This window comes from Euprymna scolopes, chromosome 5, assembly GCF_053919585.1.
Source record: "Euprymna scolopes isolate OS-2025 chromosome 5, ASM5391958v1, whole genome shotgun sequence".
NCBI classification, from domain to species: Eukaryota; Metazoa; Mollusca; class Cephalopoda; order Sepiida; family Sepiolidae; genus Euprymna; species Euprymna scolopes.
This window is the reverse complement of record NC_136486.1, coordinates 39,910,978-39,930,005: the sequence shown is the minus strand read 5'-3', so window position 1 is coordinate 39,930,005 and position 19,028 is coordinate 39,910,978. Positions and strand designations below refer to the sequence as shown.

General features: G+C 31.1%; 1 protein-coding gene across 1 annotated transcript in view; it reads right to left on the bottom strand.

The window, feature by feature from the left end:
* Positions 1-19,028, bottom strand: part of LOC145276570 (uncharacterized) — a 137,831-nt gene that overhangs the window by 52,040 nt on the left and 66,763 nt on the right. Inside the window, exon 2 of the mRNA XM_080127766.1 lies at positions 10,717-10,857. Coding sequence (XP_079983892.1) covers positions 10,717-10,857 — 141 coding nt within the window. The remainder of the gene's footprint in view (positions 1-10,716; positions 10,858-19,028) is intronic.

Here is a 19,028-nt window from a genome sequence, read left to right as displayed (position 1 = left end):
AACAAATAATAACAGCAAAATAAAATTGATTCATTGTAATTTTTTACAGTATTCTCAAGAAGAAAGATTAAAATACATATATCTTTTTTTTTCTTTCCGTAAAACCGGTAAATTTTCAATGGAACCGAATGCTATTTCTACATATTTTGACGTAAACAATGAAAAGAACGCGATTTTTAAAAAAAAATTTCTCAATAATCAAATAATTAATCAATTTCGTTAATTTTTTACAGACTTATTTAAAAAAAAAAAAAAAAAGAGAGAGATGAACTATATATATATAAACTAAAATAAAATAATATGCAACAAATTTCTCATATTTTGCCCCCCCCCCACCCAACCCGATCTAATTAGAATTGGGGAGGGGAGGGGGGTCACATGCTAGTTTATTTACATATTAAAATATACTTGAATGATGAAATAAAATATATTAAATTTTGGGTCACAAATGTCGATTTATACAATTTTTCGGAAAAAGTTGGAAAATATATTAAAATTATTTAAGTTTTACAAAACAAATTTTTTAATTATGTATTACTTATATTTGACAGTTTTTTATCGGTGTAATTCCAACGATTTCCGATTATTATTTTTTTTGTTAATGATTCAATTTTTAAAGGTTTATGAAAAAAAAATGTGGAAGATTAAACCTTATAAGTAAACACACAATCTTACTGATAATAATAATTTTTTTTTTTTAAATCGATGCCGTTTTTTAATACTGAATAATTAAAAAATATATTTAGAAATCGAACGTGAATAATTTTTCTACAGAAGACCGATAGGTGTGTCAGAAACTTCGTGAAAAATCATTTTATTATTATTATTATTATTTCCTCGTTTCTTAATATTAACATTAAAAAACAATCTTTGTTAAAAATAAAGTGTTGAAATTTTTGTTCAGGTAGTTATCTCCCTTACTTTGCCACTCTAAAGTAAAAAAGAACCTAATACTTAGGTTCTTTTAATATGCGAAACATTCGCACGGGTATGTCTCTTACAGAATTTTTAAGTGTGATCCGACCACAAATTGTTTATAATTATGTGTTTTGTTTAACGTTAAATAATATTACAATATAGTAAAGCCATAGGTAAGTGTATATTTGTAAGCGCGCTCTTAAGTTTTCCATATTTAACAGATTTTCTAAGTGGAACATGACTACAAGCTGTCATAAGTCAGAGCGTCGTAACACAAGACTTCCTCTATTCATTTTGTTGTTTATTACAAATATGAATGTTTTATCATTTGGTTCAATATGATAGAAGTGTAAACACCGTGTTAAGTAACAAACGAATGCTTAACCTTTTTTTTAAACTTTAATTCTAGCCAGAAAATACTTTCTAATCGACAGTTTAAAGGCTACAGAAAGTAATCGCAGTACTGACTACTGGTCATGCTTTTGTTTGTTTGTTTTAAATAGCCTGTGCCCATCTATTTTGTGGCTCTGAAATTTAAAAGTGATTTTGAAGCCTTTAAATTTTTCATTAGAGACCAATCTTAATCACAGTATTTTTGCACTCCTATCATATAATTGGTGATATTTTTTGTGATAAATTAAAAATGCCAATTTTTATATTTTTTTAAAAATACATTTGTTATGCTTTATATTCTGACAAAATCTTTAATATTTGTACACAATAAACATTTAAAATATTAATACTTTTTTATTAATAAAAAATATAAATAAAATAAAGAGTGAATTGTTTTTGATCAACAAAAGCAAAAAAAAAATGAAAATAAACATTCAAAAAATGTTTTAACACAAAGTCAAGCAAATTATTGTTGTTGCTGGCCCTTAACCATGGTCTTCGTAATGTCGGTTGTGCCCCCACTCCACTCAAATAAAACTACAATCAGTTTAAGTAGATTAGTTTTTATTTACAGATATCCTGCTGAACATGAACGTTCCTTTTGTTTGTTTGTTTTTTTTTTCTCATATCACTTGAAGATCGATCAACCTCAGATTTTGTGAGAGTGGAGGATATTCAGGTCAAGACAAGACTAAGTAAATATGCAAGATTAAATATTTTGAAATAAAAAAAAATCTTATCACCACACACAGATATTAAAGACAACGTCATAAACTGTCATAAAGGGAGATAAGCTAAAAATGAAATATAAAACAATCACATCTGTTAAAATATACTAAAAATTAGGGAATTATCTATTTCTTTATGCAGATTGGGAAGGAAAATCTCCACAGAGATGTAAGGGCTACCGTGAATTAGGGATCATGCTTATATGAAGTTGAGCCGAGAAATGTTAAATTTCTGCATGTTAGCAAAGCGAGGGAAGTAATATATGAGGAATGAATTCCAAAGTTTAGCAGTACGATGGAAAGAACTTTAAGAGTAGAAAGCTCTTTGGCATCAGGGGACTTATACAGTGAAAAGGTGAGACTTTCCTGCTTGTCAAATTAATCAGAGGTATTTATATTGAGAGAGTACACATGTCACAAGTTCGTCGAGGTAAAAACAAAGGGATAAGACACTGCGATGATGGGACAGGGGTTAAAGTTTGGTTGGCAGTGCAGGATCTTATTAAATTGATCCTTTTTAATACCCTATTCAATAGAAAGAAACTAGTGGCAAATGCACTGGTTCATATGCGCCAACAATATTCTATGTATGTGCAAATGGTGGCTTTGTAGAGATATAGAATTCTGTCAGGTGTAGGTATATTTCTAGCATAGTAGAGGGAGCCCACCCTTTTTTATCATTAATTACTTTTTAAATGAAGTTTGTTTTTTTAATCAAAAATAGTTTTTCAAACTTTTTTTTTATTCCTTACCCCTACCATTTAAAAAAGATTATGTAGGCATTTCTACCCAAAAGTATTCATGCCTCAATTGCATTTTGAATGAATATCAGAGAAAAATCAGAGGCTGAGGTTAGCACATCAGCATAATCATCTTGAACACCTAAGATAGCCAGGTTGCTGCTGTATATTCCATATAGGTTCTGCGTAGAGTTGTTTAGTCATAAGATTCAGTTATGACTAAATTTTATAGCACTCATGCCTGTTGTTTCACATGTCAGCTGTCAGTCATAGGTGATACCCAAGAATTTGTAACTCTGGTTTAAATGAATGGCTTAATTGTATAATTGTAGAAAGAAGCACAAGCTAACCTCATGGATATTGGTATGAATGTGGGAGGAGTTTGTCAACATATGATCAGCAGTCTATTCTTTTAGCCTATACTTTTGGCAGGTCATGTTCATGGAATATTGGATTTTAAAAAACAAAAATTTCAGCTCTGAATGGTGACCAGCTTGTAGTTGGCCAAGATTCATCTCTCCACTCTGGCTTAGTGTTACAAATATATGAAAAAAATATATAATTTGAGACAATAATTACTTTTAACATTATAAAAAAAAAAAAAGGGTCGAGAGAGAAAAATCTGTTTTATCGCGTTTTATACTGTCGTCTGCTCTCAGTGAATTTGTAAACATCCGGAAAAAGAAAAATAGAGAGAGAGAGAGAACATACGAAAATACAGCGAGGGGACGCCTATAAACTGTAAAGAAAGAGAGAGGGGGAGAGAGAAGATATGAAACTAGAGAGAGGGAAAGCCGCAGGCATCCGCCTCGCGTATTATTGAGCGAGTGACGCGAGAGAGATGCAGGTACATACAGTGAGAGAGGGGACGCCAAAGAGAGAGAGAAAGGTATGCCATTAGAGAGAGGGAAAGGAGCGGCGCAGGGTGGCGAGTCAGTGACGACATAGCAGCCGAGGAGGTGGGTTAGGGAAGCGACAGTGTTGGCGATGGTGACGACATTTGTATTGCTAACGACAGCGAAGAAATGAACGATGTATTATGACAGAGAAAACAAAAAAAAAAGGCGATAATGAGGAACGACGATTGTTTAAAAAGAAAGGAATGCGATAGAAATATTTAAAACCCGACGCTGAGTGAGTCTATTGTTTATTTTTCTCTCTATATCTCTCTCTCATATATGAAAACAATAACAAAAACAAAAACACAAAAAGACTGTCCTTCCATTTTGGAGTTACAAGCAGACGACAGGATGTGAACTGTTATTTCTTTGCGCGGAAATTCTCTCTCAAATCTATTTCAAGTTTGTTTGCTCATCCAGTTACACATTCTCTTTTACTTTCGTTACAATATATTTTTATATATGTAAATAAAATTGTGTTAATTTTTCCATTGGCCTCAGTATTGTTACTTGGATGTGTTTTTCCTGTCTTGTGTTTATAAATGTCTTTCAAGAAAATGGATATATCCCTCCCGTATCTAAAAATCCGGGAAAACTAATTTCTTTTAAATAATTTTTTTATATTTTGTGTTACGACTTTTACCCCTAGACATTCCGGGTCGTAACACTTAGAGCATTCTTTTTCATGGTTTATTTTCTCTTCTCTCCCGTCTCCATATATACATCGGATTCTGGCAGAGGCTTATTTTGCGCTGCTTACCATATTTCCAATACATAATGCTAGGAGGTGGTAATTTGATTTATATGAGAACCTCTTTTAGTAGGCTCATCATGTCATCTATTTTGTTGCTTGCAATTCCAATATGAGATACACAAAGTAAACTGCCACTTGCATTGGCTGAGTGAAGATAGGGTCTAAGATGTGGTGTTCGTCACGTTTTTTTGGCAAGTGGGAAGGGTAGAAGCTTTATAGTATAAAGACCACAGATTGTTCATCACTATGCGCACTTTATTCCATTGTAGTTCCATACAGAGAAACTAAAGTGTTGTCCTCAATCTGGAAAGACAAGCACTCTCTGTGTGCAGGAAAGCCTTTCTCTGGAGGACCAATAAATCACCAAGTCGACCAGCAGTGATTGAAATGCTACTGCCGCATATTGTGTGCCTGGATTTTGTCAATTCGTTCATATAAGTAATGTCAACTATCAAAAAAATCCCAATTCTTTAACAAATTGGTCCAATCCATTTCTGTGTTTAATGTCAGCTTGAAGTTACACTCCACAATATGGTTACCAGCTTCAAGCTACGATGGTAGCAATTATGGTTGGGTGGCTGGTTCATTTGTTCTGAATATAGGACGCTATGCTGTTCTTGAGCATCATTCATTCAGAATCATATTAATCAGATGATTACTATTGACATTCATTTTCCCATCATCTTTCTAGTTAGAATTCTTTCTAGAAAGACATTGAGTACTTATGGGAAGGAACTATGTACAGGTTGCCAATATCCCTAAGTTATAGTGTTTGTGGAACAAACTAGATTTGGCACATCTAGGTTGTCAGTCTGTGCCGTTAACCACTTAGCTACTATAACATCCGTTCTTTCTTCTTGGAGTCTCTGCCTGGGAGTTTTATTTGTCATCTGATATACAAAGAAGTGACAAAACCAAGACTTCATGGCTGAGGTCATTATATGTACAGCTGAAGTGTCAGTAGAGGAAATGTTGGCCTCTGTTAGAGTAGTCATAATTGTTTGCCCGCATATCTTTGGTAAGACTAAAGATATTTCATAGTCGTTTTGAACACTTAACACCGCCAGGCTGCTGCTGCTGCATATTCCATATAGGTGCTGCATAGAGTTGTTTAGTCATATACAGTTCAATTATGACTGCATTTTATAGCACTCCTGCCTGCTGTTTCACGTTATTGCCAGGTTGAATGTCAGCTGTCAGTCATATGTGATACCCAAGAATTTATGACTGGTTTAAATTAACAACTTAGTTGTGTAGTTGTAGAGAGAGGCACTAGCTAGCCTCATAGATATTGGTAATGAAGAAAGTGCACTAAGATTTTGCACCCCCCCCCACCGAGAGCATCATCTTCTACATATCAATCCATTCCAAGAGATTGTATTAAGTATCTCTTTAAGTCGTCTTTCTGTTATACTAGTCTTTGTGCCTAGCGTTGCTCAGGTGTTTGTAGGTGTGTGTTGAGCAAAAAAAAAGGGAGGCAGGCTCGAACCCATGACGTGAAGGCGGAGAGGAAAGTGGAGGTGTGTGTAAGGGTGTTGGTTGAGGCAAAAAAAAAAAAAAAGTTGTAGTAGGCAGACAGGCTCGAACCTGTACCGCAAAGAAGGAAAAGACAGTGGATCCACGTAAAAGTATGTCTAAGGACACCATTTTTAAGCATTTCATGAAGAAGGTGATCAGGCCAGGTAATGGTTATAGGCTTAGAAATAGTCTATTAGCATAAAACTAGTTCATTTTATAGGATTCTTCTTGAAGTCATCACTGATGAATTGTGATGAGCATAGGAATCAATTTTCCTTGCTGCATTCATGTCGAAATCCCAATTGGTTCTTAGACAACAGATTCTGCAATTTCTGCAATATGGTGCAGCTGACTTATCGGTAGCCAATCCATTACTTTTCCGATCACTAAAGACAATGGGGCAGGTCGGTAGCTGTTTATTTTAATGTCATCAGCAGTGAAGGTGACATCTTGCCACCATATTTACTACTTGATCAATTCAAGTGATTGAGATCCTTGCTTACTTTTGAAATTGGCCCGATATCAACATTCCTTTACATTTGTGGGATTTTATTTGATGACTAGGATAAGATGAAGATTTATGAAAGTACAAAGATTGCTATTAAATATAGATGCAGGAATCAGGAGTAGATGATGACAGAGCTGGTGCTGCTGCTCATGAGTTATATATAGAAATGTATTCTTTCAGAAAAAAGTAGTAAAAATCTATGTTTATGATAGTTATAAAATAAAAAAAATAAATTATCACTGATATTTGCAAATCTCACACCAGAAGCTCACACCTTAAACTATAATCACACTTATATTGTGCATTGTAAAAGTTATTGTTTTCTAAGTGAGTACAACATAAAATAATGTTCATATTATTTGGATTCTTCAGACTACTGTTCCTATCTTGAATGTCATTTTCACAACATTTCGGTCAATGTAACCGCTGACCTTCAGATATATCTTGTCGAATTCGGAAATTTAGATGAAATTTCAAACAGAACCCTCTATTTACTTCATGGGGGTATCATGCTCTCATTCTGTCAGCCATGACTGGATAGAGGTCCTAATAAAACAGTAGATGTATGTGAGTGTGTGTGTGCAAATTTTTAACCGATAACTCTGAAACTACTGGTCACATAACATTGAAATTAACAGGAAATAATAATCATACATTAAGGGTGAATGATTAACGTGTACAGAAATATGTCAGTAAGCTGAAATGCAAAATGTTTATTTCAACTTGCCGATAACTTTCTATTACTTTTGCGCATGCGTAAATTTATTTATAGCTAGAAGTGGTTTAATTTTAACTCTTATCTATCTGTCAATAGTTCAAATGGTAGGGAATGCGGCTGGAGGGCTAAATGTTTTGGTTTTAATTCTAACTGATGGCACTCAAGTCCTTTTCTTTTTAATCTTTTGAAATCGGTACTATATATTAGGTGCAATATAATATTCAATAGACTCTGTAATAATAAATACAAACTCTGCATGAATTAAAATATATTTAAGCATATTTTATGACTGGGCAAGGCTGAACCCACCCACCCCACTAGTTTATAAATAAAACTACTTGATCAATTTATATGATTTTTGGAATATGACATTTTAATTTCATCACAAATATGTACATCGTATAGATTTTTCTTTATTTTCTACCTTCATGTTTGTGGAAGAAACAGTTTTTGAAATCTACAACAGAAAGACAAATAATGGGGATTTCAGACTCCCTTAGGATCAGCAGAGGATGGTAAAAAGGTCAGAAAAAAATTGAAAGATACAGGATTTTATCTATGAGGCAACATCAAAGAGAAAAATGCATGATCAACGATTTGACACCATTAGAATGTCATCAGCAGTGAAGGTGACATCTTGCCACCATATTTACTACTTGATCAATTCAAGTGATTTTTGGAATATGGTATTTTGGTTTTGTCAATGGTATGTAAATCATACAGAATTTTCCGTATTTCTGTTTTTTTAATATAGGTAGAATTCTGGACAAGAACCAAACAAGATAAGTTAATGAATTATCTCCATTCTTATTGGTTAAAAAGAATTAACCAAAATTATTTAAATGTCTGAAATCTGTTGGCTTGTTCTTCTCACCTTCCAGCCTCATCTTACATCATCTTAAGTAGGAAGAATTAAAATACTGGGGCAAGGAAAAGATGGGAGAAAGATGAGAGAAAACTACCAGTGATTTGTGGACTACATTATTTTTGATTTGAAAAACAAGTTGATTGTTATTTTTATTTTGATCCATTAAAATAGAGTTTTAACAATCTCATTAAAATCAGAGTGTAAACAGATCCTTGATTAAGTTTCAAACTATTTTCAGAAACTTTATTGGATGTTTAGAATAATAGCGAAAATTGAAAAATTAGATTTTAGCTAAAAGCCATGTTATCTACTTAATTGTCATGTTGAAATTAGTAACATATTAATACATCTATTATAATAAAGTTGTATTCCTGTCTGTTCACAATTTGATTAATATGTACAAAAAGGTACACCATTTCATAAATTGATTTTCATACTGAAAACGGATATTTACACACTTACATTTCAGCATGATTTATTCAAAGGAAATCTACATTAAAGAAGCTACCACATTTGCATATTACATTAAAGAAAATCTATTTTAATAATTAGCTCTATATTATTGTTTGTTTGTTATAGAATTGTTTTAAATGTTCCATTTAGAAATATTATTTAAAGTTGATTTATTTATTTTTAACTAGCAAAGATACCCGAGCTTTGCGCGGGACTTTGCTGTATGCTTGCAGTAAATGACTGTTGTAAGAGCAACTATTTCTTAAGGTATTTAAAAATTTTTTAATTACATCCTGAAGTGACTGAAATCCAACTATGAACTTTTAAGCAAATAGATTATATTATGGTTGACACTTATTTGTTACACATAAAAATTTAAACAATTACAAAGAATCACAATGTTAACATTTGTTTAATTGGTGGAGTGATCTGATTCAAATTCACAACGAAGTTGACCGGTGCCATGGTGGCGGCCCCCAGGAAGGTGACAAACTCCAACTTGGTGTCTACCATCCCTAGGTGGGGGAGTTTATGAAGAGCCGCACTAAATATGACCTTAACCTTTTACCTTGAAAAATAGTGTGTACCATCCCAAGGTCGGAGACTAATATCATGTCAGGCTTGGTCATAACACATAAAGCGAGGAGAGGGTGACCAGTTCTTTTAACACAGGAGGGAACAGTCATTACTTATGATGGAGAGAGACATTACTTAGGATGGGGTTATACAAAGTTCATATATAGGATTACACATTACCTTTTGCGGTTGAATGATGACTCGACACAGTTTTACAAAAACATGATAACTTCTTTATTATCAGATCGACCGATCGAATGATGATGACGTCAAGGAATTTAAAGTCGTTCTACATGATTAAACGTTCTCCCTTCGCTTCTAAAGGGACTCTCCTCTGATCATGTCAGCTCTTTCTGACCGACCCTGCTGATTGTTCGATCCGGACTCATCTGCCTCCGATCTTCGACTCCTAGCTCCTATATTGGGAATTCATTTTTGCTATGACGTCAGACGTGTGGTCTCAAAACGTGATCGACTCACGTGGCTTAAACATGCATTTCCAAAACACATTTCTGCAACAAAGAATTCTCACTAACCTATTTTTACAACCAAACTTACTTTTCAATGTTTTTAAATTGTATTGTTCATTATTTTTTTAGATGACCTTTTTAATTCACTTTCCATAAAAGAATGCAGCACAATTAAATTCTTTTTACAATACAAACATATCTAAACTATTTTATATGAAATTGAACAATGCAAAATTCTAACATTCCATTTTCTGAATCTATCTCTGAACCTTGCTTACAAAGTTTGAATCTTGGTCTGTCCTAATCTCATTTTCCACTTATCTAATGTTCTTCTTACTTACAAGAAAAGGGGACAGCCCTTTTTCCTGTAACATGTGTACACACAGAAGCACACACGAACGCTGCTACTTTATACATATAGATTTAATTTATATTGAATTTATGTTCAATTATTATTAGCCGACACCAATTGCCTTCAAAAGCAATAGTTCAAGTTGTGAGAGTTATTTCCTTTTTAACCTATGAGAGTTATTGGCCCTTTAATTTTCATAGACAAAAATGGAGGTGTTTTATGCTTCCATAAATCTAACATGTGGTCCACTTTCTGGAAAATCGTAATAAGTTAGGATATTCAGTTGTGACTAAAACCTTCACCCAACAATATGTTTCGATTTGGCAAAGCCGGGTCTATACAACCAGCTATTACATAAAACATTTACCTTCACTATCCAGCATTCCACCATCATTATTTTAAAATCTCCTGACTTCATCCAGTTACCTCCCCTGCTATCATAAAAACTCTTGATTATTAAGTAAACCTTGTAATTTTCTTCAAAAGTAATTTTCATTAATAATTTTCTACTTTTTTATTTTTCATAATTTATGGATATGTTACTAATTTCAACATGACAATTAAGTAGATAACATTGGTTTTAGTTGAAATTCAATTTTTCGATTTTCATTACTATTCTAACAAGCACCCTTTATTGTAGTAGTAGTAGTAGAAATAGCTTTCTTTACTTAAAAATTTCAAGCCGTTTAGTAAAGCTGATTTGGTTTTCTTTGTTTTTTATGGCGAAGAGGAAAGCAAGTATATGCCAATATGAGGGAAAAATAAAATCATTTTTTTGTCTTAAATATTTTGGTGAATTAGAAAATTAATTCTTCACTTACCATTTCTGATTGGAAATTATCAAAAGGCCAATCTGAATCTCCAGAAATAAGTGTGGTATTTTGTTCCAATTGTTTATTCGCCAGAGATCTGGGAACATTCCCACTTGATGACCTGTTATTATTGCTATTACTTCCATGTTTCTACAAAAAACACAAAAATAAATAAAATTAAAAAAAAATAGGAAGGAATTAATTTATAGAATTTATAAGATTTTCTGATGTAATTTTTAAAGGAATTCTATAAAAGATTTCATCTATAATCAAATTTATATATATATATATATATATATATATATATATATATATATATTAGTTGAAGAATATCAGTCCCAGGATGAGTAAAATGAATTCCCTGAACAGAACAGTTTTGCACAACTTTTCTATCTCTTTACAAAGATTAAAAAGTCTTGTATAACAAAGTCCTTATTCCAGTTTTGATCATCAAAATTCATTATTATTTGATTCTAGAAAAAATGGTCTTAAAAAGAAATCGAAATTTAGAGAATCTTGCTCAATTGGTGTCTAATGACTATGGATCAAATTCAATGCAAATCTGATGCATTTAAATTTTCAGATGAAAAGTTACGTTCATATTATGCCTCCTAAAAACCCTTTAAAACACTCCAAAGAAACTGAAATTTGTGCAATATTTATCAATAGAAGAAAAATCAACTTTACTTTATTATATAGGAGATTGATAACTAAAATCCATTGTTAAAACTTCACAAAAATCAGAGGTATCTTCTTTTTCACAGAAGGCTCCCACCTACCCTAGCATAAAAGTAAATATAGCCTATGTTTGAACTCCTTTACACTCAGCAGTTGCATTCCAAAATTCATAATGATTGGTTTAGGAGCGAATCATGTACACACAAATGTATAACATGCCTAATTTTATAAAGACATCTATATTTATTTAATTTCCTTGTGTATTTTTTTAAAGTTAAATTTAATTATTACAGTACAATACCAAATTGCAATCTAATATATAAATGACTATATGTCTGTCGGTTGGTCGGTCTGTCTCCATATTTTCAAACTACCTTCTACGAAACTAAAAGTTGTATAGCAGCGCTAGGGGCCTCAAATGACTGAATATTTTTATAGGTCTTTAGCCGGTTAAAATAGTTTTTAAATAGGTCAAAATTGAAATAAATTGTTATACATTTTGTACATTTATCTTAGTTTATTTTAATTTTTAATCAGTTTATCTGCATGTCACATTGGTATAGTGGTAACGTCACCAGCTTTGAATACTAGTTCTGGTTTCGATTCTAGCCGATGGCACTTAAATACTTTTTTTTTTTACTTTGGAAATCACAACTCTATAAATATATATACGAAATCTGGACAAATTAAAATTTCATATTTAAGCGTATTTTACACCCGGGCAACCCCCCCCCCCACTAGGAAACTATAATTAATTATGTTCAGATAATATTCTTGTAATTTCTCTCTCATATATATATGTATATATATATAGATAGATAGATAGAGAAAAAATTGACCCTCTGGGTCCCCACTGAGTTTGGTTTACATTGGTTGAATGAGGGAAAAGTGAGTTTGCAAAGCCATTTGAATATAAAAAAATTCAAAATTAATCTCTGTTTGTCCTTCTCCGTTTCTCTCTTTCCATATATCGGTTAAATAGTATTGCTATTTGTGATTGATATTCCCTGTTGTTTATGATTGACTATTTTATTCTTTGTATACTTTTATTTTGTTATTACCTTCAACTGTTATTAAATAGAAGCAGAGAGAGACAAAAGTGGGAGACAATACACAGAATAAGAACTGGGGGCAAAACAACATATAGTAAGAAAGGATGAAAGTGATAGAAAGTAAGAGATTGGTTACTTTATGAGTTATTCGCAAATTACAGCTAATTACAATAATTCAAATCAAAGTTTATTCAAACATAACTCAATCTCCAAATTGAATATTTTCACATGTATTTTGTGTGATTACAATATATAAGAAAAAGGCCTTATGGAAACAAATGCTGATTAAATCAATTTTAGTATAATAACTAGCAGGATTACTCGGTGTTGTCTGGGATAAAAAGTGTAACCTATTTCTATTAAAACTTCTATCTCTTCCTCTTACTCTATTAATCTCTCTTTCTCTTTCCCCAGCCCCTGTTTTCCCCCTCCCAATCCATTCTTTCTCCTTTGTTCAACTTATTACTCTATAGCTGGACATACATACACAAAACTCTCCTTTACATAACAAATTCCTCTCGGAAATGAGTCAGCATTTTTTTTTCCAAATTAGTACATAATAACACTGAAAAACCAACTCTCTTTGATGAAAATTGACCCAGTTAACACTAAAAGAATTAATAAATTTTTCTAAATTTTAAATATTATTTATCCAGAGCAGCACTGATTAAGAAAATACCAACTTTGTTGGCATTTGTTTTACCATTTTTGACAAATGTCCTTTATATTATCTATCTATATGTATATATACATGATCTTGTCTGTCTTAGGAATGATCTCTATCAAACTACTCTGTCAATTTTTTACCTATAAACTTTAAAATTGATATATAGTGAATTCAGCCATATGGAACAAATTCAATTTGGGTTTTAGCCGATAAAAATAGCTGCTAAGTGGTCAAAATTAAAAAATTGGAACTTGTCAGGCGTAAGTCAACTTAAAGTGCTTCTATACACATGTGCAAATATACATTTATATGTTGAAGTCAGACAATTTTTCAAGTTTTCACATCCATGTTTTGTTAGCTCAGATGGTAACAAATAATGCTGGAGAGCTAATTGTTTTGGCTTTGATTCTAGCTGATGGTACCCAAGTTATATTTAAAAAAAAAAAAAACTTCCAAAATCACTACAATATATTGGGTACAATATAATGATCAATTGACTCTATAATAATAAACACAAATTCTGCATTAATTAAAATATCATATTTAAGTGTATTTTACAACCGACCAACACCGGGCGGCCTCTTAGTACATAGATAAAAAGTATTCAAAATCATTGCGAATTTGTCATGATCAAAGAAATGACCATTATTAAATTCTTTATTTTTTTCAAACTATTGTATTTGTATGTGAATGATAGTACACCTTGTTTTATTTTCATCCACATTTATAGTAAGCATTGTAATGTTTTTACTTTGTAAAACTAAAAGTTTATTTCATGCCAGAAATCGATTAAAACAGTTTAAAGCTGTCAAAATGACCTTCAACTTGCGAGCAGTCACAAATTAAGAGACAACAAAAGGTACATATATTTTTTTTATACTTTATAAACATAATTATAACACGTGATTATTCTCTGAAACAGTAAAAATATACACGACGGTTACTCCTCCATTGAGCATCGTTCATGAACACGTATGGAATGCGAACAGTCATAAAGAAATGACCATTCACAATTCACAGCCATTATTTATGTGTGTACGTCTTTTTTGAGATAAGAATAGCCAAGAAATTGTGAGCCATTCTAGATACTATTTTGTCTTTTCCATTTGTAAGAAATACATGAATTTAAACAAGTAAGCTTATCCAATGTACATAAATAGTAAAGATCTGGAAAAATCTGCACTGAGGAAAATATCTGATTAAATATAATATGTAATCGATGAAGTCAATTGAAATTTTAAATTTAGTTTGTATATAAAATAAAACATTGATTTTTAAAGACATAAATTATTGATGACAAACTTCGAGAAATAGACCGGCCTTATTTTACACATTAGATAAATAGAAATATATACTAGCAGGCCACTCGGCATTACTCAGTCGTAAAATACACTTAAATAGGATATTTTGATTAATGCAGATTTCGTATTATTATTATTATTATTTCGTATTATTATTATTATTATATTGGAACCAATATATAGTAATGATTTTAAAAGTTTTAAAAAAATGACTTGTGCGCCACAACTGAGAATCAAAACCAAAACGTTTAATTTACGATTTATTTTTTCCTTTGACGTTAATGCCTGAACTATAAAGACATATTTGCCGCAAGGCTAAAAATTAAAACATAAAGCAATAGCTATTACGTTATGCATGCATATTTGTAATGCCATTTTTCGACCTTCAGACAAATTCCATTTTTTTTCAGTTTCACACCGATTTATCACTAAGTATAGACAAACAAAATTATATAGAAATCAGTTAGTTACAACTTTACAACTTTTCAGAAAGTTTTATAAAAATCCAAGGCATCAATTTTTTTTAATAAGCACAAAAGTGTTAATTATAGCCATTTTAACCCGAAAGGCACCCAGAGTTTTCCTGGAAAATACGTTGTTACTTTTTTTACTCATATCAGGTTTAATGTTTGTGCAAAATTTTAAAAAATTCCAAGGCATAGTTATTGAGAAAAAAAGTGTGGACAGACGAACGGATATGGGTGAATTAACAGGTCTACCCTCCTTTTGACGGGGACCAAAAACAAATTTATAGGAGTATATATATATATATATATATATATATATATATATATATATATATATATATATATATATATGTTGCTAAGGAATATTTATACTTTCATTTTGACTTTAGCATTTTGCTTTGTACAGACTGGATTTTTTTTACCAAAACATTATTCAAAATTATGTTTGAAACTTTCTTCTAAATGTTACAAATAAGGGGTTAAGAGACAAAGTGTCATAGCTTTATCTATGTGTGTGTGTATGCGTGCAATGGAAATTTTTGTTATAAACATTACAGCAGTCAATCTAAACCTAAGGTGGCTTTCTTTCATACTTTCATACATAACAGTCTTATTAAATTTAACTCAATTACACATATTACAAGAAAACTAAATCTAAATTCCATAAATACATTATACTATATAATTAAATAAATTATTTAAAAAAAAAAAACTTAATTTTATTATTAGTTATTTCTGTGAAAGAATTTATTTTCCAGATTTTCCTATGTGCTGACCTACATTTTCATATGTTCAAAATACAAAACACACAGGAACCTGATTTTTCAGGTCGAGTTTTCATGTCTGCGTTTCAAATGTACCAATGACATTTGGTAATTTTCCAGAATAGCCACAAAGTCAAAAAAAAAAGGAGGTGAAAAGATTAATTCACAACAAATAAACGTTACCAAAGCCAAAGTTTTTTTTTTTTTGTTAACTTATTTTAAAGTGTTTTTACTTAAAAGTAAAAAGGCATTATAAAACTTGTCAAGTTAGAACAAAGAACAAAATTGTGGTTTTCTTAGAGCCATAGTCCAGCCTTGATAATCACTCAAAAATTAAAAATTTTGATAGAAACCCCATGCAATAAATGTTACCAATTGTGCGAAAGTGTAATGTTCTATCAGTATTTTGTTTAATTTTCGATTTTTGAGCGATTATCGAAGCTTGACTATGGTTCTAATTAGACCATTAGGCATATCCAAATTCTTGTGTAAAATCATCAATAGTTTTACAGAGTATTAGCGACGTCTACCTTATATTGGTGTATAAATTTTACAAATGCCTTAAGCGCTGAATTGAATAATTTGTTTTTTGCTATTTGTTTATTGTGTTAATTTCAATAATTAGGCCCCCTGTACATTTTTTGAAAATAGGTGCTAAAATCAAATTGAACCCCTAGAAATAAAAATCAAAACAATTTTAAGTTGTAGTTGAATTTGCTATTTAAACTTGCCAGGTCATTTTTTTTTTTTTTTATATTATATGAAAATATTTTATAGAAATTGGAAACTCAAAAAGCTATATAATACTTCACATCGCAGAATATTAAAATTTTATTCAATTTAAATCTGTTAAAAATTAATTATGTTTTTAGAATTTTGTGTTTTGTTGTAATTCAACTAATATTATATATCAAAAAAAAATGTTGATTTTTTTTGTTGTTAAACATAATACTGATTTTATGTCCATTTTTTTTTTTTTTTTAATTTATAGGTAAGTAATGGCTTAAGTAATTACTTAAATACTTAAATAAATAAATAAAGCTCTTCAGCTATAAAATGTTGAGTTTTATGAACCTAAATTTATTTTGTTTAGTTTTTGTAACATGAAATGTCGGGGGGGGGGGGATACCTAAAGAAATGATTTCCCTTCATATAGTTAATGAACTGCTTTTAAAATATAACTTAATTAAAAAAAAAAATAAGTATCGAAAATTTCATCAACATCTAACTATTCGGATGAGATTTTTGCTAGATTTATTAAACACGGATATGTTTACGCTTTCGAAATGATCACTACATAGGAACGTTGTTTTAAGGCGTCGATAATGCAAACACCATTTCAGTCTCGCATTTTCATTATTTTAGTACGTTGTAAAAAATGTTGTTTTTTTTAATATTATTGGTTTATTTTAAGCTTCTTTTAAATGGTACAAAAGTTATGACAAAACAGTTACATCGTGTTACGTATCGGGGAGGGGTAAATCTCTGGGTATTATTATACAAACACCGTGACAGCGTTAGGGTTAGGGTTAGGATTAGGGTTAGGGTTAGGGGTTAGGGTTAGGTTTAGGGTTAGGGTTAGGTTTAGGGTTAGGTTTAGGGTTAGGGGTTAGGATTAGGGTTAGGGTTAATTCGCTGTCACGGTGTTTGTATAGTTTTACCAATCTCTGTCCCTATAGACCACTATATTTTTCTAAAATGACAGGATTTTCATTATATTTTTATGCATTAAAAAAAAAAAAAAAGGTTTTAAAAGCAGTTCATTAACTATATGAAGAGAAATCAATTCAGAGATTAACGTGATCCAAATTCAAATACATAACAAATAAATGTTAAGTTACTCTTCTACCTATCTGGAAAATATTTTAGTGGTTTTGCTCACTATATATGTCACGGTAACATAGATTGGGTGGGTTTCTAACAGCATTTTATATAATTTTAAGTAATTTTCAAAGCTTTGAATTTTACCAACCAAGAGCACGGCCATTTTTCTTGCTCTCGCGTACGAGCCCATTAAACATTTTAAAGTGAGTAAAACCACTAAAAAAATTCCAGATAGGTAGAAGAGTAATTTATCTTGCCTTTGATAACATTTATTGGTTATATATTTGAATTTTGACTATTTTTTCGAATCTTTGTGGATTGTAAAACTATTTCGTCCTTTTTCGCTTTGTTAGCTATTCTAAAAAAATACCTGAAATTCGCCATAACTTAACGTTTTAACGTTATTTTATTTATTTTTTAGAAAAACATGGTTAAAAAATAAATAATTATTTAGCACTAATGACGAAATTTCACTTGGATGACTGAAACAAGAATGAACCTTTGTATACACGAAACAACGACTCCCATCTGTAACAACGCCATTATGTATTTATAAAATAAAAATATACTATCATTCTATCATGAAAATTACAAAAATGGGATTAAAAGAAAAGATGTCCTCCTCAAAAAGTATTGCTTAAATGTCTAATTTCGACGATCTCTGGCGAATTTATCTACAACTACAATTCACCTACAACGATTCGTTAATTAATACAATTCAACTACGACAGAGTCCGAGTTCATCTACACACAATAAAAATTATTTATTTAAAAGAATGATTAAAACAAAAAGTCTAACAATGAGACTTTTGTCTTAAAAAAAAAAAAAAAATTTAATACGACCATGAAGCATGGTCATTTTTTAAAATCTATTAATTATTAGTAATAAACAAACATATTCGATATCAGTTGTGTGTTTTCAGCGCCCCAAATTCAAAAGATCTCAATTTATGGACTTTTTAGATTTGTAGTTTTAGAATTATATTGCAAGATTTAAAATATCTATGTCGAATCTTTTTTTTTTTTTTTTTCCTTTTCTTTTTAGATGTGTTGTGGCTGTTGTACTAACTTTAATATTAGAAGGAAAAAAAAGCAGAAAGACGATATATTTAAAGTTAGAAACATGGCAAATGTGTATGTGTGTGATTGTGCGTGTCTTTATAAATAAAGTTCTTTATTGCTAAGAGGTTGGACAGAAGAGGGCTATTTGTTGTAGGTTTTCGTATTTTGGAAAAATATCAAATAAAGAGATTTTATTTACGTAAACAAAAACTAGAGTATTTTCCCTCGGCGCCCCCTCCCCTATAGAATCAGTGAACCGATTTAAAATGACAAAGTTATGACTAAATGCATTATACAAATATTTTTTTTCTTTTTTTTTTCAATATTACAATGAATTTCAGGTATTTCGTAAATTCATCTGGAAAAACTAATTCATTCCAATTTCTTTGTGGGTCGACATTATTTTCTTGTTGGGTTGCATTGTGTGGCGTCGTTTTGAAAATTTGCTTTTGGGAGAATTCCTGTTTAGGTACAGCTACAGCAGTGGGCCCGTCTTCCAAAGATTT